The sequence below is a fragment of the Marmota marmota genome, unplaced genomic scaffold (assembly GCF_001458135.2).
Source record: "Marmota marmota marmota unplaced genomic scaffold, marMar, whole genome shotgun sequence".
Taxonomy (NCBI): Eukaryota; Metazoa; Chordata; class Mammalia; order Rodentia; family Sciuridae; genus Marmota; species Marmota marmota.
Window position 1 is genome coordinate 4,372,969 of NW_025999926.1, and position 27,081 is coordinate 4,400,049.

The window sequence follows — 27,081 nt, forward strand, 5'->3', positions numbered from 1 at the left end:
AGGGAGGTGTCTGCTGTCACCCAGCTGGAGCCCACACGGGACCCCTGTGCTGGCTGGGTGGCTGTGTGTCCTCAGGAGCCATTCGGTGTCCCCTGGCATTGTGGGGCAGGACAGGAGGGGAGCTGACTGGTGGCCGCCCGGGCCCTCTCTCCCTTGGAGCCTTCTGCTGTGGCCAGGAGTGTGGCCAGCCTTAGACCCGTCCCCGCCTGCCGCTCCCTGAGACGGGGCTCCGATGGACCTTCAGCTCTAATTGTCCCCTCCCTCTCCTCCCAGCGACAGTTGGCTGTCTCGGGCTATCACCTTCCTGGACCGGCTTTTAATGTGGCTGGGTATCCGCAGGGACTAGACCTCTAGAGACCATCTCCCGGACCCCGTGCTGCGGTTCCCACTGCAATTGAAGCCTGGGCCCCAGGCCTGAGCCTCAGCCTCCACCACGTCTCTGCCTCCTTCTTCTCTGGGTCCGGACCGCAGCCCCGCCTGCTGGAGGTAGCCTGTGGCACGACTGGGTGGGGAGGCCCCTGTCCAGCAGGCTTTGCTTCTCGAACCTGCTGACGTGAGGTGCCCCTCTGCCTCCTTAGCACTGTGCCAGTCTCTGAAGGACGCATTCCACAGGCCCACTGTGGCGTCCCTGGCTGGGCACTGCCGGCCCTGGGGACACTGTTCATGAGGTGCCTGTGCCTCCCGGGGAACCTCTGTCAACTCACAGAGCTGGGTGCGTCCTAACGGTCACAGAGTCCCCTTCCCCTTACCACAGGGTGTTCCCCCTCTGAGGCCTTCTGTCCACCTTTCCCTCTTACTGGAGGGTTCTCTGGTGTCCCATTCACTTCCGCTCTCCAGAACCACCAGGACGACAGGTTCTGCCCAGTTTGCATCCTGGGGGTTCCGGCCTCACCACAGAGCCTTCCACAACCTCCTCCCTGGTGCTCTGCTGCACAGGCATCAGCCAGTGTCCGAGAGGGCCCAGCACAGTTGCATAGGTTATTCATCACACAAGTCCAGGGAGTGTCATGCACACCAAGGTTGACGTGACATGACAGTGTGCAGGGTGACTGCTCTTGAGGAAAGATTTGTCCCTGCCTCAGGATGTGAGCACTTGGTGGGGTTATGTAAAGTTGATGTCACCACATTCTCACATGACAGACGTCCCCCAATTCTCAAATGGCTTTGTGTGTCACAACTCTGGAGTCATCCTTCTGAACTGGGGACATGTTTGCAAAGAAACGATACTGAGGAGGCTGCCATCTGCTTCACTGACTGGACCCGCTCATCCCGCAGGGGCCTGCTGTGCCCACAGGACTCGTGTTCATCAGGGACGTGCCTGACACCTAGAGTCACGGGGAGCCTATGGCACAGGCAGTCACCTCCCTGAAGCCCTGGAAGGGCAGAGCGTCTGAGCCGACTCCCAGGTGCCTCGCATGTCACCTGTGCAGGAGTCCAGGGAGTGTCCTGTGCCACTCCTGGTCATGCCTGGTGCCACCCTGGCTGCAGGGAGAACCCGAGGGTGGGCCTGCCAAATGCCCCTGCTGCACCTGGTGCCTGCTGTGTGTCACTGGGCGGGGGCAGCCTCCTTTCCAGCCCCCCCTCCCCCCACAGCCCTGTCCGTTGCTGCCCGGGTCCCAGCAGGGGTGGGGGAGATGGTGTCCTCGCTGGCTACCTAACAGGCTTGTCCCCCAGCGGTCGCACTGCCACAGATGCAGGGCAGCAGGCGGGTGGCGGTGGCCCTGAGACCTGGTGTGAGCTCCAGGCACAGCTATGTGCCGGGGGCGCCCCCACCACGGCTGGGTCAGGACAGAGGGTCTGTGGGAGCCTAGGGGTCAGGCGCCAAGGAAGTGTCTGGATGAAGTTGAGGTCACCAGGAAGCTCCCCACTTTCACCAGGGTTTTATTTAATTTTATTATTCAAATACTCCTGCTTGGAGGATCACAGGTTCAAGTCCAGCCTCAGAAACTTAGCAAGGCCCTAAGCCACTCAGTGAGACCCCGTCTCCAAATAGTGTTGAGAAGAGGGGCCGACGGGCATGGGGCTCGGGCCAAGCACCCCGGGTTCAATCCCTGGTACAAAACCCCCAAACCCCAAAATCCCAGTCCTGGTTCTCTCCCACTCCCTCTTGCACACCAACCCCTGTCCCCGAGCCACAGCACTAGCGGGTCACTTCCAGCCATGCTGGGGAGGACTTGGGACAGAGCAGGCCCTGGAAGGTGTGGTCCTTGCAGAAGACCCAGGGGACTCTGCAGTGGGTGAGGAATAGGGCAGATGGGCCCCTGCAGAGGCGGGGAGCGCGGGGAGCACTGTGGGGTGGGCTGCTCCTCTCGGAGGACACCTCTGTTCTTTCCCTGAGCCGCGGCCAGCTCCTCAGCGGGCCTTGCTGGCGCCATAGGGATGGATTCCAGGAAAGATGCCCAGGTCTGTGGAAGACCCAGGCTGGAGGGGCCCAGAGTGCCTGAGGGCCTGGCTTGGGTGCAGGGGGGACACCAAGGTGACAGAGCAGCTGGGGTGGGTGTGCTCTCCTGGCCAGCAGCAGCCTCCAGGTGAAGGCCACCTCTTCCCAGCCAATGGGTCAGAGTCACAGCCAGTCTAGTGGAACACCCTCCTGGGGGAGGGACAGACACTCCTGTGAGGAGTGTCTCCGGGCAGCTCAGGGCCTGGCCCCAGCTCAGTCACTAGGGGCAGCCCTGGGACCTCACCCTACTCCCCTCCCACACCTGCTGCGGCTGGGGCTTCAGAGGGATCAGATTGTCCAGGGGCTGGACAGAATTCAGAGTTGCCCGACACCCACTTTCCCAGAGCGCCTTGGGCCTGGCAGACTGGTTTTCCTCGGTGGGGTCGACCCGCTAGGCTTAAGTCACCAGCTAGAAAACTGCTCCGGGTGCCCTGCCTCATGCCAACACCCCTACACCTGCCCCTCTAAGGAGCCTGGCTGGGGACTTCCAGCCACAGGGTCCACACTGGACTGTCAGCCAGTGACCTCTTCTGCCCTTGGCTTCTGTCCTCTGGACACCCAGCACAAGCTAGAAAGGCCACACACAAAGCCATGTCCCTGTGTCCCACCCGGTCAGCAAGGCAGCCCCGGGGAGCAAGCAGAAGCCCCTTACAGGTGCAGAAGTGGCCAGGCGTCCACTGGCCCTGACCACAGGGCAGCACTGAGGCATAGGAATCTCCAGGGTTTGAGGATGCAGCCGCCAATGTCAGCTCCAGTGCTGTGGCCTATCAAGGTCATTCACTGCACCAAAGGGAATTTTCTCAGAAGGGATCTTTAAAGTGACAACGTGACCACCTCAGACCTGCTGAGTAATGACACCGCCCTCGCATGGCGCCAGCTGGGGATTCTGGCCTGACGTCCACTCAGACCTAATGTAGGTCAGGCCTGCAGCGTCTTCCCCAGAGAAAGATCAGTCAAAAGACACCTCAGTAAGAGACAGCAGGCGATGCCCAGGGCGGACGACCCCTCTGTGGCTCAGGAACGACCAAAGGACTGTTTCTGCACACGCTTCAGAGGCAACACCAACCTTTATTCACACCTGGTCCAGTTCAGAGCCACCAGACCCGGGGCCAGCGCTCCAGTTCATCCCAAGCACAGAAGGCTGGACGCCGTCCCCTCTGTGGAGTGGCTCGCCCCACTCCAGCCAGTCACCACTGCCCCGCTGGTGCCTGGCGGGCCCTGGGTCTCGGCCACATTCAGGTGGGACTCCAGCGAGTGCCGAACCTCTGAGAGGCTCCGAACTTCACCCGAGTGACAGGCCAGCACGGGGTCAGGAGTGTTTCAGGGCTGCCCGGGGGCGCTGGGCGTGCAGCTGTGGGCTTCTGACACTGGTTATGAGGGGAGGCTGCGCTCTTCTCTTGCCAGGAAGTCACTTCGTTGGTGGGTTAAATAACGGGACTTAAGTGGCATACTCAACGTTCATCCTGAAAACCGCCCAGACGCTAAAGGTCCACGTACCGGTACACTAAGTGTGTGTGCGACACACGGAAACCACGAGGTAGTTAAATGACCATTAAAAAACCAATACTGCTATTTGTCACAGATGGTGACCACTGGCTGCATAATAGCTGTTTAAGTCACTGGTCAAATGAAAACCAGAACTCAGGAGTTTGAGGAGAGTAGAACATTTACAAGTGGACAGTCCACGCGGAGGCTGGGACTCTTCCGTAGCTCAAGTTCTGGGTGTCCCTGGGACTCGGGGGTCATTAAGGAACGCGACAGGTGGTGTTTACAGCGTGTCTGCTCCCCGCACCCCTGGGGAACCGGACACAGTATGTACACGGTTTACACATTATTCCCGAATTCACTTGGAGTCCTTAAATAAAAAAAAAAGCCTTCTTCACCTTGGGAAAGTGCCTGCCTAACCCAACTCGAGCGGGGACTTGCGCTCAAGTGCGGGGAGACTCCTCGGCCCGCACCCCAGGCCAGAAAATTGCCATTCACACTACACGGGAAAGCAACATCTATTGTTCTTAGAGTCTGACTCTTCCCACAGCAAAAGTCTCTTCATAGGTCCTCCAGTGCTGCCCCAGGTTGCCAGGGGACGGCTCCTTCAAGCCAGAGCAGGGAAGTCTTCAGGGTCGTCGGGGTTGGGGGCAACGTCTCGGGTCTAGAGCAGAAAAGAAAGGTCAGGCTGCGTGCCCTCCTACCATCCCCTGTGGCTGTCACCAGGAGCCCCATGTGACAGGAGCTCCCCTTGGACATCCCTGCACAGGGTGGGGGGTGCCTCCCATTTCCTGCCAAGTGAGGATCTGGTATGAACTTCATCCAATAAACATTTGCTACCCGCTGGCCCACACAGGATGGGCGAGGGCAGCATCTGTTCCCAGGAGCTCATAGCCTTAGGGACAGACACCGAGAAGGCTGAGACCTTCAGTCAGATGTCCCCATCAAGGACCTCCAGTACAAAGCAGTGGGGCAAGTTTCCCTGTAGTAAGCCTCAGGGTGGAGGCTAGACTCTGCCACTGGACAGGAACGAAGAATGGACCTTAAGGTGCACCTGGCCTCAAGTGCACCCAAAACAAAAGGCACGTTTTTGCATTTAGAGGAAAAAAACAAAACCACAGGCACTTCTGTAGGGCGGATCCCCTGGCAGCCGCAGGGTATTCAGGGGGTATTCAGGGGGCCCAAGGACCGCTCCAGACCAGTGGGGCCCAGGATGGCCCAGGACGGCCCAGGACAGCCACAAGCTCCAACCCTGAGTGTCCGTGTGTGTTCAGAATACATTTAGGACATGCTGAGCGTGTGCGTGGTGCTGGGGAACCATCATGAGCAGATGTGGTTTCTGTCCATCGGCGATGCCGATCCGTGGCCACCAGTGAGCTACAACTGCAAATGGACAAAACGCCCAAAGGAAGAAGCTCCTTGGTCCCAGGCCCTGGCTGGTCCAAGAGGAGATGTGGCTTAAACTGGGGGAAGGGAGGCTGGACCTCCCTGAGGTCAGCAGGCGGATCAGCACACTCAGGCCCGGTGAGGACATGCAGAGGGAGGCTCTCCAAGCAAGCGGGGAGGAAGTGGGGACAGAGACCCCCCCCCCAGAGGGCCCTGGAGCTTCCGGGGGCTTCTGCCCGGCTGGACAGCACTGTCCAGTGGTCTGGAGTCAGGCCCGGAGATCTCGGCCTACGCTCGCTGGAGGGAAGGTTCCTACAGGTCACAGAGGACACTGGAGCTCCCTGCAGTAGCCAGGGCCAGGGCTACAGAGGCTCTGCTCCTGACTGACCTCTGGAAGGCTCCATCACCCTCCCAGACGCCCTCACGCCAGCCATGCTGCCTAGAGGAGAGGCAGCTGCAGAACTGACACCCTCCAAAGTCACCACTGCGGGCTCAGCGCGTCCCGGTCCCCTCGCCTCCCTCAGAAGGCCACCCAGGGCTGCAACACAGCCAGACACTCACCACCACCTCCGCTCTGGGTCCATAGTTCTCCACCCTTCTGATCCTTCCCCGGCCTCCCCGGGTGCTACCTCTGGCTCCGCGCCCAGGACGAGGCAGGTTCCCAAAGTTGATCTCCAGCTGGGACGTGATGTCATTGGCGGCTTTCCGGAACACGTGGGCCTCGTCCTCGTCGGCCTTCACCATCTGAAACACACGCCAGCATCTCACATGCACAGCGTCCCCGGGGTCCCCTGGCTGGTGTCCAAGGGACAGCGCACCTCCCGAGTGTGCCCTGGGAGCTAAGGTGCCACTGTGGCTGGGAAGAGCCATCCCTGCAGTGTGTCCCTGTCCCTGGGCTGCAGGACTGGACAAAAGTGGCACTGCTCCGGCTCCTGTTCGGTGAGTCCTGTGTGCGCCACAGTCTCAGGAGTCTCAGTCTTTGAACTTCGTGAGTGTGGTGAAGATGTGAGGTCTGACGTGATCAACAGCAATCAGTAGGAGTGGTTTAAGTGTACTTGGCTGAGGTCAAGGTTTTAATTTCTGCCTACTGTTTGTTTTATTTGTTCACAAATATTACTTTGATAAATAAGGAAAATATCTATTTCACGAATAGAACTTGATAAAGAAAGTCCCTTCAGGGGCTGGGGTTGGGGCTCAGTGGTAGAGCGCTCCCCTAGCACATGCAAGGCCCTGGGTTCCATCCTCAGCACCACATAAAAATAAATAAAACAAAGGTATTGTGTCCAACTACAACTAAAAAAGAAATATTAAAAAAACCAAAAAAAAAAACAGAAAGTCCCTTCAACATGGGCACTGACTGGACACATACTATGTGTTAAGAACCACACAACTTACATTGAGAAATTCTGACTCCAGATGTGTGGGAATTTTGTAAACAACCAAGTATGGTTACCTGAGCATCGCTACTGGTGCTGCACAAAACCTGCGTTTAGGAACTGCTTTGTTAACACGCTCTACATTTCTGTCTTTTGTTAAAAGAAACTACAGTAAATCTCCTCCAAATCTGACTTGGCCTCAATTCATAAGTCTAACCCTCCAGGAAGAAGAACGTGCCCTGGACCTGGAGGGACTCTCCAGAGCCCCTGATGCCCGGTGTTCCTGCAGCTTGCCCCAGAATGCACTGGGGTTTCCGCAAGAGCTCTGGTTCCTTTGGGCCACATGTGCATGACAGACTTCAGGTTTTGAAACAGTATCTCCTTCAAGGTTTCAGATTAAAACAGTGTAGAGGCTTTGGGTGAATGGACACCTTTTAAAAAGGAGAAGGCAGGAACAACTTGGGCGGACGTTCTGCACACCGGGAAGGAGTCAAACGAAAGAGTCAAGTCCTGCCCTCCTGGAAGACATTCCCCATCAGCGCCACGGCCACTCGGGCTGGCTGGTGTGAGGGTCCTCGCCACGGAGCAAGGCCAGCTCCGCCTAGGGCCCGGGCCGGCTCCCAGCTGTCTGGCCCTGGCCGAGCCTCCTCCAGGGGCTTCCTTCACAGACCACAGAGTTACACACACACACACACACACACACACACGAGGTCTTGTCCCAGGCTTCCTGCCTCTCAGGGCACCCAGAGTGAGGTAAACTAGCGGCCCATGGCTGGGCTTGGGCTGCTTCAAGAACAGTATCTGGCTGGAATCTACAAGGCCACACGATGAGTAAGGACCAGAGGGTCGAGGGCTTCACTGAGGCCAAGCCGACCCACTGCCCCGATACCCCAGAGGCCTCTACTTGTTCCAAGTTTTATTTACATGCTCAGGACAAAAAGGACCACGAAAGCAGGCGAAAAGGCATCTGGCCAGCTCGGGGCCTGCACGGCACCCCCTGGACGTGTCCAGAGGTCTCCAGGAGAGGAGCTGCTCTGGCCTCCTGCTGGAAAAGCCATTTCTGGTGGAAGACCTGGGGCTGACCAACGCGGGCAGTGGGGACACTGCATCATGAAGGGCCTCTACAGAAAGTGGTCCCTCCAAGAACACAACCCAAGGAAACGGGAACTGTGATGGTCCAGATCTCAAATGACGGGCACAGGCTCGGAAACCCACCTGTGGTGCTGCTGGGAGGGAGTGGGACCCAAGGGGTGGGGCCCGGTGGGAGGGGACCCTGGGATCCTGGCCCTTCCTGTCTCTGTCCCCTGGCCGTCTGTTTCTACCATGATGTTCTGTTTCACCAGAGACCAGAGGGATGGGCTGAACCAGGCCAAGCAACTGGAACTCTGGAACCTGGGCCATGCTTGTCAGCTCCGGTCACAGCGACGGCAAGCTAACACGAACAGACAGACCCACAGCATCTGGAGCTTCTACCGAAAATCGGTGAATGCTATCCAGCAGAGGAAGAGTCTGCTCCTCGCCGTCATCCACACAGGGACCAGGTGACAGATTCTAAATTCTACCACTGGAATGCTTCAGTGTACCCTGAAGGTCAGTAACTTAAAGAGAATGTACTTAGTGACGCGATGACCAGCTTATCTCTCGATCAACATCTGTAAACATCCCTAAACACCCGTACAACTTCCAGCGTCTGGCAAACAGCTCAGTGTCAACCATGCAAACTGGGGCTCGGAACCCAGAGCCTCCCTGGCCACCCGCCAGGCCACGGTGGCCACTGCCACCCAGGAAAACTCCTGCAGTGTGGTGGTGGGAACAGAGCTGCTGACACCAAGGCCCCAGGCTCCCCATGTGGGTCCCAACGGCAGTGACGCGCAATGCTCATGGGGAGGGTGGGGCCAGCGTGGTCTAAGACAACACAGGCGGCCACGCTTTGCAGTGGTGTGTCCAGGAGCTGCACCGCCTGGGAGAGGAAAGGTCAGTCGTCAGAGGTGAGTGCCAACACTTCCAGGTGAGCAGAGCCTGCGCCGCCACCTGACTGCCGGGTACCCCAGGCCACCAGGTTGAGTTCCCACCACCACCTGATGACGCCTGGCCATAACGCCCGTCACAGCAGGAGGAAGCCCAGCGCCTGCTTACGTCATCTCGGTACCGTGACTTGTGGATGACCACGGCCTTGGAAGGAACCGATGATTCTGGCTTCCGAATGTTGAACTCGGGCTTCGGCCTGGTCTGCTCCTGCAGGTTTTTCCACTCGTCTAAGGTCATCTCCTGAACTTGAGTTTCTTCCTCCACCTCCAACTCAGGAACTCTGTGAAGAGGGACAATCGTGGAAAAATCACTGCCGCTGGGACTGAAATGTCTATTCTAGCAAAGAAATAGCTCGGTTTAGTGCACTTTTGTGGATCTCAGGTGTAATTAAGAAACACCTCTGCATCGCGGGCTTCCCTGTTTCAGTCCCATCTTTTCACGTGTGGCTGCAGAGCATCTTGGGATGTGGGGACGGTAGCGTCCCGATGCTACGATCATCGCACCTCACCACCCGCACTTTCCCTCCCGATGGCGGACAGACAAAATGAGACCACAGGGAAGAAAATGCAAGAAGCCCGGGAAGAGCAACGGGAAGCCGCGAATGCACACGTCTGAGAATGTTCTCCACAAACACAGGCCTTCCAGTCTACTCCTCATTCTGGTCGCGTCTCTAGTACGCATATCTAGTAGTCTGTCCTGGGAGAGGACAGAGAAGTGCAACCCTCCTTCCAGTTTTTTCTACACAAATTGCCACTATCAGGAAATAGGAAAGGTGACATCATTATAGAGACTCGGCAGGTGTCAAAAGGTAAATGGCTGCATATGTAAACAGCGTTGTGCCAGTAAGTCAAACCAGTGAGATGAAGTAGGCAATTCCCTAAAAGGCACGACATACCAAAGCCTATTCAGCATCCAAGCTCATCAGCCCCATATCTACTGGAGAAATTTCAACCTACAGCAAAAAACACAGACAAAACCTTCCCATAAAGAAAACTTCAGCTGGGCATGTTGGTGCACACCTGTAATCCCAGCAGTTTAGAAGGCGGAAACAGGAGAATCACAAGTTCAAGACCAGCCTAGGAGGCTCTAAGCAACTTAGTGAGACCTGACTCAAATTTTTAAAAAATTAAATAAAGAACTGGAGATATAGCTCAGTGGTCAAAAAACAAACAAACAAATAAAAAACTTCAGATGGCTTCACTTGTGAATTCCAATAAACACTAAGAAATGCAAATTCCATAGAAACCCAGAAGAACAGAAACTTCTGGGCACTCTTCAACTCACTGTAAGAAGCTAGCATTAACTAGATACCAAAATCAGGAAAACACACTATTAGAAAGAAAAACTCTATAGAGACAGTGTGCTTCACAACGTTTCAGCCAAATTTTAGGTAACCAAACCCAAGGAAACATGGGAAAGAGAACGACAGGGCTCACTCAGGAATGCAGGGCTGATGTGACACTCTGACATCACAGGTCGGGTGTGGCAGTGCCCGCCTAGGAGTCCAGCAACTAGGGAGCTGAGGTGGGAGAACCACTTGAGCCAGGAGTTCAAGGCTGGCCTGGGCAACACAGCGAGACCATCTCAAAAAAAAAAAAAAAAGCCCCACTAATGGATCAAATCAGCAAGTTTTTTTCTTTTTTGTTTTTGTTTTTTGTGGTGCTGGGGATTGAACTCAGGGTATTATGCATGTAAGGCAAGCACTCTACCAACTGAGCTATAGCCCCAGCCCCTCAAATTAGCAAGTTGAAAAAGAAAACCATTTAATAATCTCAACAGATACAGAAAAAAAACACTTTAAAAATTCAACATTTATTCCTAACAAAAACTCCCAGTAAACTAAGTACTATGAAATCTTCTTAATCTTTGTTTGTTTTTTGGTACCAGGGATTGAACTCAGGGTCACTCGACCACTGAGCCACATCCCCAGCCCTATTTTGTATTTTACTTAGAGACAGAGTCTCTAAATAAAAGTTGCTTAGCACCTCACTGATGCTGAGGCTGGCTTTGAACTCACGATCCTCCTGTCTCAGGCTCCTGAGACATTAGGATTGCAGGCGTGCACCACCGTGCCCAGCTAAAATGTAATTTTTTAATAGTAGCGATAATGAATGCTTTTCTCCTAAGCTCATTCACAGGCAAAGATGTCTCCTCTCAACATTCCAGTGGGAGTCAATAAGACAAGAGGAGGAAGCAAAAGGCATAAAATCAGAAAGAATATTAACACGGTGTGTGCAGACAATACAATCATCTACACAGAAAATCCAGTAGAAGCTGCAGATTAGTGGAGAGAATTAATAAGGAGTTAAGCCTGTAGGATACAAAGTTGGTATGCAAAAATCATTTTTAAAAACGTGCTAGCAAAAACTAAATAAAAGACATATAGGTCAACAGAAAACAATTCAGAGTTCAGGAAAAAGCCTCATATTTTGGTCAACTGATCTTTTATATTTTTAAGACCAAGGTGCCAAAGACAATTCAAAGGAGGAAAAATCTGTCCAACAGCGGTGCCAGGACAACTGGACGCCACACGCAAGAGAGGGAGCTGGAGCCCTGCCGCACGCCGTAGAGAGAGCGTGTGAAACTCCACAGTCCAGGCCCGGGCCTTCCTGACCTGGAGTGAGCAGTGGCTTCTTCCTGTGTCACCAAAAGCACAGGCAAAGAAACAATTAAGACATCATCATTAACATTTTAAAATTTTGTGCTGCAAAGGACACCATCAGAAAGTGAAAAGAAAACCCATGGAATGGGGGAGGAAATTTACAGATCGTTTATCTGATAAGGGATTTGATCTAAGATTATCTGACAAAGGATTATGAATTCTAACATAAGACCCAACTAAAAACCAGGCGAGGATCTGAATAGATATTTTTACAAAGAAGATACACAAATAGCCAATAAGATGTGCCACATCATTAGCCATCAGAGAAATGCCAATGAGTCAGACCAGGGCGACCCACTAGGATGGCCAGAATCAGAGACACCCAAGTGCTGGTGGGAACATGCAAAGATCAGAGCTCAGGCGCACGGCAGGGGCTGAGGAATGATGTGGTCACTTTGGGAAACAGAAATTGAAACGTAGAGTGAAGCAGCTGAGCCAGAAATTTTACTCTTGAATGTATACCAAGAAAAATCAAAACATGTCCACGTCAAGACATCCTGAGTGTGGACAGCAGCATTGGTCATTATAGCCAAAAGACAGAGAAGACCTCGACGTCTAACAAGTGAGGAACAGATAAACAAAATACAGTACATTTGTAAAGGTATTATTTGGCAAGTAAAAGAAACAAAATACTAACACATGTCACCAGGGCAAGGGAGCCTGATGCCCTCAAGGAATTAGGGGGATCAAAGGAGTCAGGCTGGACAGGCAGGTGTGTCTTCTGGGCAGGATCACAGTGACCTGAAATGTCCACAGGGGACAAACTAGGACACCAAGCACGTCGGGCCGACTCTCAGTGGGTATGGGGGTTTCCTCCTGGGACAGTGAAATGTTTTGGAACGAGATGGGGTGACAGGTGTGTCATACTGTGGCAGTACATGTCATGGGGACTATGCACTTCAAAAGGTTAAAATAGTAAATTTTGTATGTATTTTAGCACCAAGAACAACAAAAAACATTTTTTTAAAGATAATACGCAGAAGTGGAAGGAGCGAGGCGTGATGCCCTATGACATGCAGAGCCTGACAGCGCCATGCCACGTGGGGGTCACTCAGACTACAGGCGACTCCGATCTCAAGAGGCACAGAACCAGCGAACTCCCAAACGGTGAGACACAGGATGCCCGGGGCCAGGGGTGACCAGAGCTGGCTGGGTGGATGCCCAGGATGAGGAGAAAGTTCTGGAGATGAGATGGCGGGGACGGCTGCACACTCACAGCTGTGAGGAAGCACTAAATCAGGTATGCAAAATGGCCATTCATGTTAATTATATTTTACCGCAGTTTAAAAAAATACTGGAACATTGAATTATATACAGTGACTGAGTTGTACAGTCGGATAATTCTCTCTCATTAAAATTGTTTAAAAGTAAAAAAAGAAGACAGGGAGTGGGGGAGGGTCCATCTGCACCTTCACCGAAGGGCTGGCATGCTCAGGGTCCTACAGCCACTACTGGGTGACGACATGAGACATGCAGCTGTCATCAGGAAGGACGCTGACCACAGGCCCCAGACGCGCATCTGCAGGGCCTTCAGTGGCGGTGGAAAACCTCTGCGGCCGCGGCTGCCTGTAAGGGTGACAGGAGGAACAGTCCGGTGCCTGGCAGGCTTCTGCATTCACAGATGTCCAGGCCCCACAAGCACACGCCCTTGTCCAACAGGGGACGTGCACTTGGGCTCTGCACATTTCATGGTGTGAAGACCTTACATCCAAATAGACCAAACATACTGACTTCCACACGTCAATGATGTGCACCTTGAGCTACGGGGAGGTGGACGGACACCTTCGGTTCACGGTGAAGTGTGCCCCACACAACATACTGATGATGACAGATGAGAGGAACAAGAGAGCCGAGCTGCAAAGCTTGGGTAGTAGGAATAGACGGTTCCTGTAAAATGCCTTAAAGTGTGCTGTTCGAGAAGTTTCCTAACAAAATGCAGGAAAGTACGGATTAAAATAGACCTCAAACATATATTGTCAACAATATGAAAAGCTCTTAAGAAAAGACTCTATGGGAATAGCTCAGCCCACTTAGAGAGGAACTTGATGGAAAAATTATGGTTAATCACGTGCAGACACTAACCAGCCAACAAGGACACAGGGCTGTCTATACACTGGAGCATCTCCCAGACCCGGCAAGGAAGGAGGGGGGGACAGTGTGTGACCACTCGGGAAGTGCAAAGGCAGGCAAGAGCGTGTGCGACACATGCACACTCACACACACTCGAAATTGGAATATAAGCTAGGAAAGAATAGGGATAGAAAATAGTTGAAAATACCACGTTTTTCAGACTGAATTTTGGAAATATGTAAATATTTTACATGATTACCAAATGAAAATCAATCTCTATAATTTGAAAGCAAAATGAATCAAAATTAACCTAAATGTTTGTCAAGCTGGTGATACAGCCATTGACAGGCTATTTCAAATGGCTTTAAATACAAATTTGATGGCTGTCTTGTCCTGAGTGACTTTTCAGCAGCTGTGTTACTGAAGGCAGTGTGGGCTGGAACATTGAATTATATACAATGACTGCTGTGTACGGAGCGGATGCCTGATGGGGTGACACCACAGAGCACCAAGATCCCCAGTATTCAAAGAAAGGAGAAGCACGTAAGAAAGGTCAGGTAAAGACCCTCCATACTCGATCTAATCAGCAAGTACTGAAGGAACTTGTTTCATCTCACGATATTTATGTATCTGTCTATTCCAGCTCTGTCCATTGAGCGCCCTAAGGATCATCAAAAGCCTAGGAGTGGCTCCTAATTAAGGCTGCCTTCCTAAAAATGACACACTGATGGCAAATGACCACTGAAAGGATGCTCAACATGGTCAGTCATCAGGGACAGGCAAATTAAAACCACAATGGTCAAAAGTTATAAAAGCTGACCCTACCACGTATTGGCAAAGACACAAAAGAACTAAACTCTCATTTACTGTCGGTGGGAAAATAATAAAGATGCAACCATGCTGGGAAGAGTTTGGCAGTTTCCTACAAAGGTCAACATCCACCTGCCACCTAGAGTCCCCCGCTGCATCCCCAGGTATTCATCCAGAAGAAACTAAGGCGGGGCTGGGGCTGGGCTCAGGGTGGAGCCCCTGCGTGGCACTGAGAGGCCCTGGGTTCCATCCTCAGCACCACATAAAAATAAATAAAGACAACAAAGGTATCGTGTCCATCTACAGCTAAACAATGAAAACAAAAAAAGGAATGAAGGCAGACGTCACAAGGGACTTGTCTACACCAATGTCTGCAGTAGCTTTTATAACAAAGACTGGAAGCAACACAAACCACCACCACCTGATCACACAGGGACAGGTGTGTCTGAGTGACAGCACAGGCTCGGCCACGGGGACACTGAGGCACAGGCTGGCCACAGGGAGAGACACTGAGAGTGCAGCAGCGCAGACAAGTCTCAGAGTCCAAGCTGTCCAGACGCACTGAAGCAGAATCATGACAACTGCAAACTAATACATAGCGACAGAGAGTGGAGGGCGGGAGAGAAGTGATGGGAACACAGGACACTCCGGAAGGATGTATACTTTGGTGTTGATTCAACCAAGTAGTTTTAAAAAAGTTTTGAGATAATCAGGGAGAATGATGCGCTGCCCTGCTATTAACGGTGTTAAGGAAGCATCGGAACTTCTGGATGGTGTGAGGGCCCCCCGACATCATGTCCCGAGCAGTCATGAATGACGAGTGGCATCTTGGGGGTCTGAGTGGAGGGGGAGGAGGTAGGCACGCCCTGGAATGGCTGTGATCTGACAAGGCTTTAAGCAGAACAAATTACAGGGACCTTCCTTACTTGCTTTATATAAATTTTCCCATCATTTTTTATGCAGAGCTAAAAGTAAACAAATATTAAGGGTCATAAATCTTCATTAGGCAGCTTGTGACAGAACTAAGAAATCAGAACTGGATGTTATAAATTTGGGGATTCTTTCATAACTAAGAAAGCCTAATAAAAGTTAATAAATTCCAGAAGGTTCAGTAAGAACAGATTTTGTATTGAGACAACACAGGAAACACTTAGTATTAACAGATTTTTGTTTGAGATTTAGTTCATATCTAAAGAACTGGATCCAAGCAGTACAAGGCACATAAATGCAACCTTGAAGTGACCCAGGCACCTCAAGCAAAGCAGGTGGGACTCAGAGCCTGTGCCAGGTGACGCCCTCTACAGAGAACCAGCCAGGCCCGCACTGGAGGACACAGCGGTAGGTGTCCTTGGCACCTTCTCCTGGTGACTTGCAGGTCCACAAGCCATGCCACGTACGGCAAGGTCACCAAGAACAGGCTCCTCAGCCTTGTGCCCTAAAATACGTGTGACGACATTCTGTGACACGCGTTCCCTTCAGTAAATGAACAAGGCCAGCCCTCTGTGATGGGACGAGGCCAGACTCTCGAGGAAATCAGCCTGTGGCCCAAAGGGAGGGGGAAGAAGCCCCTACTTGGCTGGAGACTCCTCTTCTGGGAGGCCCTGGGACTCCTGCATCGCCGCCGTCTCCTCCATCGGGGCAGCCAGCTCCGCGTCACTGAAAAACAGCAGGAGCCCCTCTGTTCACAGGGTACAGGCACACATCACTCTCTGCATCTGAGACAGAGACGCACGTGCTCATGTCCTTTTGCTCGAGGGCACACTCTTCAAGAAGCTACACACACAGGTCTCCACGTCCAAACCAAAGAAGGAACGGTCTGAATTGCTTATTCACATAAATGACTTGCAAAATGGTTAAAGTTCTTTGGCAAAAATGATTCTGTGAATGATCTAAAATTTAAAAAAACATAAATTATTAGGAAAAAATATTCAGAACTCTTTTTTTCTTGAACCGGGGATTGAACCTAGGTTTGCTTAACCACTGAGCCACCTCCCCAGACCTTTTTATTCTTTATTTAGAGGCAGGGCCTCCCTAAGTTGCTGAGGCTGGCTTGGAACTCGCAATCCTCGGCTGCTGCACCACTACACCCACACAAAACTCTTATTTTCCATTTATTAAATGGAGCCATAAGAATTCTAAAACTGTAAGTATTAAATGATTTATTAAACATAAGATTATTCCATACCAAACTATTTGAAAATGCTAACAAGGTGAGACAGATCCCACAAACTGAGCAGGTGTGACTACAGACAGACCGTGACAACTGCTCCGGAAACACAGCACTGTGCAACCTGGCTTTCTACACCGTCCCCTCCAGACGCACCCGTGAGGGAAAATAGCTTGGGTTTCAATTCACATCTTGGTTTTTATTTTTATCCGAACATTAATCCTATCTGAGCATTATTTTTAAAAGTCCCAGCAAAAGAAATTTCGCTTTCAGTAAACTGCTATAACTACATGTTCATTAGAAGTATTTTACAGTCTACAGACAGAACCCAGGTTTCTTTTTTTTTTTTTTTAATCCTACCTCAGGTAAAAAAGTTTCATGGAGGCTTTAAAAGTTTAAGTTAAGGGGCCAGGGCTGCAGGTCAGTGGTGGAGCGCTTGTCTGGCATGTGTGAGGCAGTGGGTTCCATCCTCAGCACCACATATGAATAAATGAATAAATAGAAGTATTGTCCATTTACAACTAAATATATACCAATCAAATAAGTATAAAAATAAATAAGTTACATAAGTTGAATTGTAATAATAGATCATTTCAATTTAAATAATTTTTAAATTCTAAGCTCCCAGCAATTATGATCAAGTTTTAAAACCTGTTTTTTAAAATTTGATTGATTATCTTTTACTTTTAAAAAACAAAAAAGGATCCTAAATGAAATGCTGGGGAGGGGCACAGCAGTGGTCTGCTCGTAGAGGCTGCTTCAGGAACCCATAGCTGCATATCACAACCCCGGGGTCCCCTGACTTAAGCATCCAGTAGCCCTAAGGCCCACCAGCAGCTGCAGGGATCAAGGACAACTTTCTCTTTATTCCCTTGGCCACAGAACAAACCAAGGGGATAAAAAAAACAGGTTTACTGGCAGTTTATAAAATTAAAGATCATAAAAAGGTTACAAAGATAAAGGGAAGAAAAAGTAGAAATAATACCAAAACCAGACTCTGTAAAAATCAGTATTTCTTCAACTTAAGCAATTATAATTTTGTGGAAAAGAAAAATCACAGGTCTCCCCCTTGTGTTGACCTAAATTATTTTATGAATAAACAAACCTAATGTGCCTATAGCTCTTACAAAACAAGTTTCAAAATCAGCTACAATTTATTTTGACAAATAATATTTTTTTCTTAAAAAGTAAATTGCCAAGCTGGGTGTGGTGGCACATGCCTGTAATCCCAGTGACTCAGGAAACTGAGGCAGGAGGGTCACAAGTTCAAAGCCAGCCTCAGCAATTTACCAAGACCCTGTCTCAAAGTAAAACATAAAAAGGACTAGGGATGTGGACTAGTGGTTAAGTGCCCCAGGATTCGATCCCTGGTACCAAAATAAAACCAAAAAATCACCGATGTTGAATTCAGTACAAGAAAGATACAGCCCAGGGCCCACACCTGCACTGGAACTTCGTTACACTAGGCAGGAATGCCTGTTTGTGCATAGTGTTTCACAGAAGGACGGAACCGACCTAGCTCAAATTCAGTCCGACTCCACACTTAGACAAATGTTACTTGACAGCCATGTAATGCAGTCTTTGTAAAGCAGCCAGGTTCGTTAGTGCACTCCTGTAATCCCAGCAGCTCAAGAGGCTGAGGCAGGAGGATGGCGAGTTCAAAGCCAGCCTCAGCCAAAAGCGAGGCCCTAAGCAACTCAGTGAGACCCTGTCTCTAAATAAAATACAAAATAGGGCTGGGGATGTGGCTCAGTGCCCCTGAGTTCAATCCCTGGTATCCCCCCCTCAAAAAAAAAAAAAAGTTGGAAGGCAGCATTATAGACAATTAACAACTGTTATACTTTTTAATTGCTACATATGGAAAAAAAAAACATTTTCAGCAAATCCATTTTCACCGTATTAAACTATCAAAGAGAACCAGTAACATTGGAAATGGCTCAGTTACTGCAGTTTGAAAGCATCTTATCTTTAATTTTACTCACTGCTGCTGACAAGGCTACCACTGGCCAGCGTAAGTAACTACTTGGGGACCCAGATGAATTAAGGTGGTAGGTAAATTAGATGACTTGGAAGGTGCTTGGGTTCCATAGAACCTCAGTGACAAATCTTTTAATTTTGGTTTATTTAGCTTTAAAACACATTTTTAAAAACACAGGACAGTGATTCAAGAAAAATGAGTTCAGGTAAAAGGAAGAAAAGCAGAACAGGTGCCCCCGAGCCTGCAGGCATCTGGAAAGCTAGCCAACAACACTATCCTGCGACACAGCACCTCCCTCCTTTTCCTCCTCTGCTGGCACCAGGATGGCAAAACCAAGCACCCACCCTACCCAGTAAAACTGGCACAGATCCAAGGCAATATGAGCCTCAGGAGAAACCTGTGATTGAGCTTCAACCTGCAAATGATTTTACAAATGAAAATACGATATCAAGGATCTACAGGGACTCTGGAAGGTCACAGAAAAACACAGAATATGCAGGAATTTCAAAAGCTGGTGAGACATGCACATGTACCGCTACATGTGCACCAGCAAACACAGGGTCATCTGTCATGAAGTTGTCTGGCTAAACTATGATAAAATAACAGATCTTTAAGAGCAATTTCACACCTAAATACGAAACAGCAAACATGTTTTTTTTAATATTTATTTTTTAGTTTTCAGTGGACACAACATCTTTATTTTATTTGTATGTGCTGCTGAGGATCGAACCCAGCGCCCCGCACATGCCAGGTGATCTCACTACCACTTGAGCCACATCCCCAGCCATGGCAAACATGTTTTAAAAGTTATCTCCTGTGGGCTTAATGGTGCTCACTTATAATCCCAGCAGCTCAGGGGGCTGAGGCAGGAGGATCACTAGTTCAAAGCCAGCCTCAGCAACTTAATAAGGCCCTAAGAACTCAGCAAGACCCTGTCTCTAAATAAAATATTTAAAAAAGGGCTGGGGATGTGGCTCAGTGGTTAAGTGCCCCTGGATTCAATCCCCAGTTCCAAAAAAAAAAAAAAAAAAAAAAGTTACCTTGGTTTAATTTCAGGATTTGGTGCACGTGCGCGCGCACGCGCGCACACACACACACACACACACACACACACAAGCTGTCTCACTAAAACAAAGCCTAGAATCAATCTCTACTTAAAGACATGTAGTATGAAGCACAAGAGGACTTCATTCTCAAAGAAAATTTTAAAAAGCAAATAAAGATCCATAAATCCCCATCTAAATGGAGGCTCCCTGAGGGCACACGGCTGCAACTTACCTGGTGTCTCTACCGGATCCCCAGGTGCGAACTCCACACCCACCTGTGCTGTCTTCAGTTCTGAGAGCCCTGGAGGAAGAAAGAATATCCCCTAAGCTGGAAGCTGGTCTCCAGTCAAGGCCTAAGTCATAGAAAGCTGATTGTAAAAGATGTTCCAGAGTCAGTTTCCCACAAGAGAGAGCTCACAGAACATGAACAGAAGCCAATTGAGTGCTACCACACAGCGCACACACTCATGCTCTATGCTGCCAGCGACGTGCAGGGGAAAGGGCATTTAGGGAGACTCACGTTTTGTCACTCCCAGCATATCTTTCAAAATCCCGTTTCCCTCTCTGGTCAAGGGTGTCGACAGCTCGGTTCCCAGAACCACCTCTGCCCCTGCTCCGCATGCCCCCTCTTGGGCCGCCGCGTCCTCTCGGAGGTCTGTCTCGGTCAAACCTGTCAACTGGTCTGGAAGACATGGGTTCAATAAAACCTGGAGAACTGGACTGAAGGTCTAAAACCTGTTTGAGAAAACAATCCCAGAAGGACATCCTGGCTCTAGTACGCTGGAAAGGACGGTGGCTGGCATAAAATGTCACCCTGTCTTCACTGTGTGCCCACCACACCTGGGGTCCTTCTGAAGACCTCACATGTGGAATTTCACAAGCAAATCTAAGATATACACCTGAAGAGGGTGACGCCGAGCAGGCAGGTGACTGGCTCAAGGTCAAGGTCATGCAGAGCTGCTGAGTGGGGGGTCAGTCCAGACCCCAGACAGGTCTTGAACTCACCTGCGCAGGGCGTCCTGATCCCTAAGGAGACTCTAAGGCTCCGTCCCGTCCCAGTGCCGATCTCTGCTTACTGATTTCATCCAGTAAGACAAATGGCCGACTTTACATCATGCCCTCCCAGATCTCCCTCGCCCACAGCCAGTGGGTGACACTTGGCATTGAGAACACTGACCTGCCATAACCCTTCATGCTTCTTGAACTTCCAAGGTCAGCGGAGACCTGTGTGTTAAACCCGATCGTCTCGGTCTGGTTTAACCTCCCTGTGTCATTTCCCTCTGACCTTTCTGGATTCCCTCTCCCAACCTATCCTTGAAAACATTGTTTCTTTAACATTAGTCACCCAAATGTGGCACCAAGTCCTGCGTTTCTTGGTCCCCCTCCACTTCTCAGTGCAGCCACTTCCAGGTCACACCCCACTGTGAGCATAGAAGCTCCAGAGAGCCACCTCCTCGCCCCGGCACTCTTTGGCTTAGCCACCGCGTGCCACTCCCTTCCCGCTCACAGCCTCCGTGACTTCACCGATGCCACCGGCCTGTCTCACGTGGGCCTCCCCGATTCCAGGCCACAAGGCCAGCTGCCTCCTGGGTATCTCCAGCTGGACATCTCCCGCCCGGCAGAGACATGACCTGTGCTGACCCTGGCTCCTGCCACGGTCCCTAACGCACAGGTAAGAGAACCCATGCCACTCCTCCACTCCCTCCTGCCACCCGCCAACACCCGCCCTCCTCCGCCAGACCTGAGGCTCCCGCAGGAAAGGACCACATCTTTTTTGTTGTTATAAAGATTAATATAAGTCTTTTTTAATTTTGTTTTTTATTATTAAATGTGGTGTCTTTATTTATTTTTAATTTTTAAATATATTTATTTATTTTTATGTGATGCTGAGGATTGAACCCAGTGCCTCACACACCCAGTGCCTCACATGTGCGAGGAAAGCGCTCTACTGCTGAGCTATAACCCCAGCCCCTATTTTTAACATTTTTATACAATTTTTTTATCTGTTCTTTTTAGTTACACGTGACAGTAGAGTATGTTTTGACATATCATACTTGCATGGAGTACAACTTCCCATTCTTTTTTTTAAATATTCTTTTAGTTATAGATGGACACAATATCTTTATTTATTTACTTATTTTTATATGGTGCTGAGGATGGAACCCAGAACCTCAAATGTGTGAGGCAAGCTCTCTGCCACTGAGCCCCAGGCCAGCCCAGACTCACCATTCTTGTGGTTGGACATGAGTAGAGTTTCATGTCCTGTACGCACAGATGAACACAGGAGAGTGGTGTCCGATTCATTCCCCTGTCTTTCCGGTTCCTATCCCCCCAAGTTTTAAATTTTTAATTAGAATTTTTAAAACATTTAAAGCAACAACAAACTACTTGTCCTGGCATCAAGCAACCTGTTGGTGTTAGTAACCTAAATACCTGCACTAGCAGCCTACTTTCATGGATGAAATATTACATTAAAAAGCCACTAGAAAGGCTGAAGCTCAGTGGTAGAGAGCTTACCTCGGCCCTGGGTTCCATCCTCAGCACCACATAAAAATGAATAAACAAAATAAAGATATTGTGTTCATCTATAACTAAAAAATTAAAATAAAAAAAGCCATTAGAGCCAGGTGCAGTGGCCGACACCTCAGGAAGCTGAAGCGGTAGGATCGCAAGTTCAAAGCCAGCCACAGCAACTTAGCAAGATCCTGTCTCAAAAAAACAACTAGAATAAAAAATAAATAAATAAAAAGAGCTGGGGATGTGGCTCAGTGGTTAAGCAACCCTGGGTTCAATCCCCATACCAAAAAAAAAAAAATAAAAGTCACTATATGGTAGTGGGTAAAATAAACAAAACTCACAATTTTCCTTACTCAAAAAGAAGAAGAAACACAAAAGTATCAACTGTTACTTTTATGCCAATCTCTCACAAGAAACAGGATCCTACATCTAACTCTCTACATTGGCTTCTGGGTCTGCACCTCCCTCACCCCAAGCCGAATCTTAAATAGAAATCTTTATAAAACCTGATTCTAAACTACAGTCAGTGTCTCAAGAAGGGTTCTAAAACAGTAACAAAAGAAAGTAAAAGTGAATCCTTAGCCAGGAAGTTCAACAAGCCAATAGAAAGAAAAAAGTCTACCCCCAAATTAAGAGGAGACGAAGAGCAAAAGCATACATGGAGAGCATATGGTGGAATCGGGTCTGACTCACAGACATCCACATACCATACCAGCACCCCAAACCCTTTAAAATAAGAGTGATCGAGCCGGGTGCAGTGCGCACGCCTATAATCCAAACTGCTCGGGAGGCTAAGGCAGGAGAATCACAAGTTCAAAGCAGACTAAGCAATTTAGCGAGATCACATCTCTAAATAAAAATATGGAAAAGGGCTGGGGAATATGTTAAAAAAAACCTGGATTATCTCAGTTATTTTGTTACAGTAAGGGAAGGCTGGCTAACACATCTAGTGAGACATGAGTACCAGTTTTACAGATAAAGAGACTGAAGTTCATGGAGGGTGAATGATCAGTGTTTAATGGGCACAGGGGTTCAGTATGGAAGGTGGAAAAGGTCTGGAATGTACTTAATGCAACAGAATGGGACGTCGGGGTGAATTTTATGGATATACTGTACCACATCTTTTTTTCTTAAGCTTATTTAGGGGAGGAAAGGTAGTTAAACATCTGAGTAGTGGCTCTTTCACAATTGGAACTGACTTCAAATGACTAGCAGTAAAGGAAAAGTGAAAATATATCCAGACAGTAGCAGACACATTTCTTAATAGTCTATATTCCAAGAGTTCAATTAAGTTTATTTGGAGCCTAAGGAAGAATTCCTACTGCACTGAAACCACAGTTGTACTCCCAGATATTTCGTGTGCCATGTGACGGAGCTCAGCTCAGGCGCTCAGACACAGTGGGAGTCAGTCCCAGAACTGCTCAGGGTGTGACTCCCCAGGGGAAATGCGCTGTCTCGGCAGAATAAAACCCGTGCCACCTGCCACCGGCACACGCACTGCTGAAAATCTGGGTCCTGTTTCCTCATCTACAAATCGAGAGGGCTGACTTTAGATAGACTTTCAAGACTAGCAAGGTTCCAAAATTCTTTTTTTGTTTGTTTGTTTTGTTTTAATATTTTTTCGTTGTTGATAGACCTTTATTTTGTTTATTTATATGTGGTGCTGAGAATCGAACCCAGTGCCTCACACGTGCTAGGCAAACACTGTGCCACTGAGCCACAACTCCAGTCCCAAGGTTCCATAATTCTGTCCAATAAACATGTATCAGAAATTCCAGGTAATACTAGTTTTCGATATTAAATTAAGAAATCCAACTTTATTACGTTCATGTTTGGAGAAAATGCTGTGAATGCTCTCACATGACTGGTGACGAAATACACTGACAGGCTAGAGGATGGTGATTTGTCACTTTCAACAGCTCTCCCACCGCACACACATTTTATTTGCCGTCACATGACACAACTGTCCCACCTTGTCCCACCTTGCACTGAAGCATGAGGTGGGTCCTGACCTGGACACATGACGCGACCTGACAGCCTCTGCTACAGTCCCCACGGGGCCCGACCTCCAGGACTCCATCTAGGGACCTCCTGACATAGATCCTCAGCTGCTCGCTGGGTCGATGGATTATAAGGCAGAGGCCCGGACACTGAGCAAAGGTCTAAGGCTATGGAAGGGTTATATTACACAGCAAGCACAGAGCAGGGAAAAGTACTGACCAAGAAGAGAAGGCCGATGTGTCAAGAGGAAAAGAAAAAATATGGAATACTCAATGTACATGATTATCATCTTAACATCAAAGTAGATCAGTACATAAGAGAGGAAGTGAGCTGGGGATGTGGCTCAGTGGTAAAGCACTCGCCTGGCATGTGCCAGGCCCTGGATTCGACCCCCAGCACCACGGTGGCAGGAAAATGGGCTAAAGTGCTAGGAGTAATCATATTAGGTGGCAAAATAGGTGGTTTTAATTCTCTTTATAATTTTCTTTTTTTTTTTTCCTGAATTGTCTAAAGTGACTATTTTTGTTAAAGATCTTATGGACTTTTATTAAGCAGAAGAGTATATTTTAAGAAACCAGGGAACATCTTTTCTGATATCACAGGACTTATGGAAAAATTCAAATTTCCTTGAAAGTAAAATGCCCTACATATTCCTAATAGGACACACGAGAAGAAGAACACGCTATTTCCAAGTTCCTGCCAAAAGTGCACAACCTTGTTCCCTGAGAAGCATCAGACAACTGAAGTTTGGGGATGTGCTACACGAAGAACTGGCCCACAATCTTTGAAAATACAAAGTTCATAAAAGATAAAGGAAGACTAGGAGCTATTCCAGATTAAAGTCAATGACACACAATGTACACTCCTGGATTAGACCCTGAACCAGAAATATGTTCTCTTTGGCTAAAAGTACCTTGCTAGGAGAATTGGGGAAATTTGAGCAAAGTCTGTAGATTACATGATTTAGGGCATTAGATAACAGTACTCATGTATCAATGCTAATGAGTTTGATAACTGTACCATGTGTTTTGGTTTGTTTTTGCAGTGCTGAGTCTAGAGCCCAGGGTCCCATGCATGCTAGGCAAGTGCTCTACCACTGAGCCACATCTTCAGCCGCTATGACATTTTTTAGGAAATATACATAATTTAGGGACAAAGGGTCAATAATATGCCTTTCTCTCAAATGACAAAGGATAAAAGTGTGTGTGTCTGTGTGTATGCGTGCGCATATCAATGTGCAGAGAAAGACTGAATGTGGTAAAAAGTTAATATTTGGAAATCTAGATGAAGGGCATATGGGAACTGTTCGTATAATTCTTGCAACTTTTCTGTAAATCTGAAAATATTTTAAAAGAAAGAATCCACGCTCCCATGTCCCACTTTACTAGCTCACTTAGGCATCTTTTCAGGTCATACATAGAGATTTACTTTATCCTTTTTAAAGGCTGCATGCTCTTACCACCGAAAAGGAGGCAGCAAACAGGTTTGTGCATTTGAACTATAATTTCCTTATTTCCACAGAATAAATCTCTGACGTGAGGGGGAAAAAAATAAATGTTTCAAAAATTAAGTAGCCCAAGAGGTTTTTCATAGACAAGAAGACTGTGGCCATTACACAGCAAATTTGAGTTATCAGCAAAAATAAAAAAGGTCTCAAATCAAGCCTTTCTGTCACTCTCTCCAGCCTGGTGGCCTCCACTGTCTAGCAGTGGCCACACCTGTAATCCCAGCGGTTGGGAAGGCTGAGGCAGGAGGATCTTGAATTCAGAGCCAGCCTCAGCAACTTAGCAAGGCCTTAAGCAACTCAGCAAGACCCTATCTCTATATAAAAAAATAAAAAGGGTTGGGGATGTGGTCAGTGGTAAAGCACTCTTGGGTTCAAACCTCAGTACAAAAAATAATTAAAAATTTAGGGAAAAAGACTGCATCTGAACTGAATAGATACGGGCTTTTTTCCTTGACATTATTCTCTAAAAAATACAGCATAACTATTTACATTTTATTGAACATTATGGGTAATCTAGAGCTGATTTAAAGTATACAAGGGGATGTGTGTAGATTCTCTGCATATACTTTAATAAAAGCAACCTTACTGTCTAGAGATTTTGGTGTCCTTGGGGATCCAGGAGCCAATCTCTGGGAGATACTGACAGATGAGTATATTTCCCTTTAAATGTGATTCACTGGTTTTCTCTGTTTTAACCTAAACTCTGTTAGGCACTTTAGGCAGCAAGCATCCACCTTACCAGGACCAGGAGCAAGACTTACATAACTGCCACTCTGTACAGGTGGGGCTCGGACGCCTGTGTGCTGCCATCCTCAGGAATGACCCAAGAGTGCACCAGCCTGTGACCACCTTCTACCTCAGAGTGCTCCCAAGAGAAGATACGGGGTCAGAGATCAGTATTACATGTCATATCAGGTTTTCCTTCAAACTTCATCACGAAAGCCTGTTGACTGCCCAGGGAGCTAGGAATTTGCTTAAATCTGTTTAGCAATGATAAATCAAAATCGTAATTATACCCCTAGCTCCAAATCAGCTCCCGAGCCTAGAACTGTAAAAGAAATTTTAACCAGTTCAACACACTCCCATGTAATTTCATAAGAGTGTTTTTCATAGTTACCAAAACCAGTTTCTGGGGGTGGGGGTTATGCTGGGATTGATCCCAGGACCTCGTTCATGCTAGGCCATTATTCTACCACTGAGCCACCTCCCCAGCCAGCCATTCCCTTTCCAGTAACTGGCCCATCATTTCCTGAACAATGATATAAGGTCATCTGTGAGACCCATGGGAGATCCCCCACGTGTCACCTGATCGGATTCAGTTGCATTGACAAAATAACCCCAGGATTGCCACCACAGAAAGGCCAAGGCTGGACGTTTCCTGAAGGCCCTTCCAGTCCCCACTCTGGGAGGGCTGCAGTACGTACTTTTCATCTGTAAACTTCTCGGCTGTGAAGTCCGCCTGCCTCTCGGTCTCATAGGGTCGATATTCTCTGTAGGGCCTCCGCTCTGCTCTATCAAGCGTCACCTCTGTCCCCCGGCTGTCGTTCCATCCTTGCTGCTCCCCTCTCCTCGGAGCTCGCTTCTGGCCTGCAGCAGAAAATCAAGGTG

General features: G+C 48.8%; 2 protein-coding genes across 3 annotated transcripts in view; one reads left to right on the forward strand and one right to left on the reverse strand.

The window, feature by feature from the left end:
- Positions 1–4,318, forward strand: part of Cdc14b (cell division cycle 14B) — a 140,480-nt gene extending 136,162 nt beyond the window's left edge. For both annotated transcript variants that reach the window (XM_048800321.1, XM_048800327.1), the window contains one exon: positions 274–4,318. The gene's annotated coding sequence lies outside the window, so the exon portion shown is untranslated. The remainder of the gene's footprint in view (positions 1–273) is intronic.
- On the reverse strand, positions 3,489–27,081 carry Habp4 (hyaluronan binding protein 4). The gene is made up of 7 exons (XM_015503966.2): positions 26,898–27,081; positions 19,969–20,130; positions 19,681–19,749; positions 15,830–15,913; positions 8,824–8,995; positions 5,873–6,055; positions 3,489–4,589 (listed from the first exon to the last, which is right to left on the reverse strand). Exons 2-7 carry the CDS (start codon positions 20,067–20,069, stop codon positions 4,533–4,535), a joined length of 666 nt encoding a protein of 221 aa, XP_015359452.2. The 5' UTR covers positions 20,070–20,130; positions 26,898–27,081; the 3' UTR covers positions 3,489–4,532.

What these genes read in the sequence shown, in the direction of transcription:
- Habp4 (XM_015503966.2), bottom strand. Translation starts at nt 20,069, where the DNA reads ATGCGGAGCAGGGGCAGAGGTGGTTCTGGGAACCGAGCTGTCGACACC. An exon ending in AGTCACGGTACCGAGATGAC is followed by an intron (nt 6,056 to 8,823) that starts GTAAGCAGGCGC and finishes CGTGTGTTTCAG; the next exon opens with ATGGTGAAGGCCGACGAGGA. An exon ending in GACCCAGAGCGGAGGTGGTG is followed by an intron (nt 4,590 to 5,872) that starts GTGAGTGTCTGG and finishes TTTCTGCTCTAG; the next exon opens with ACCCGAGACGTTGCCCCCAA.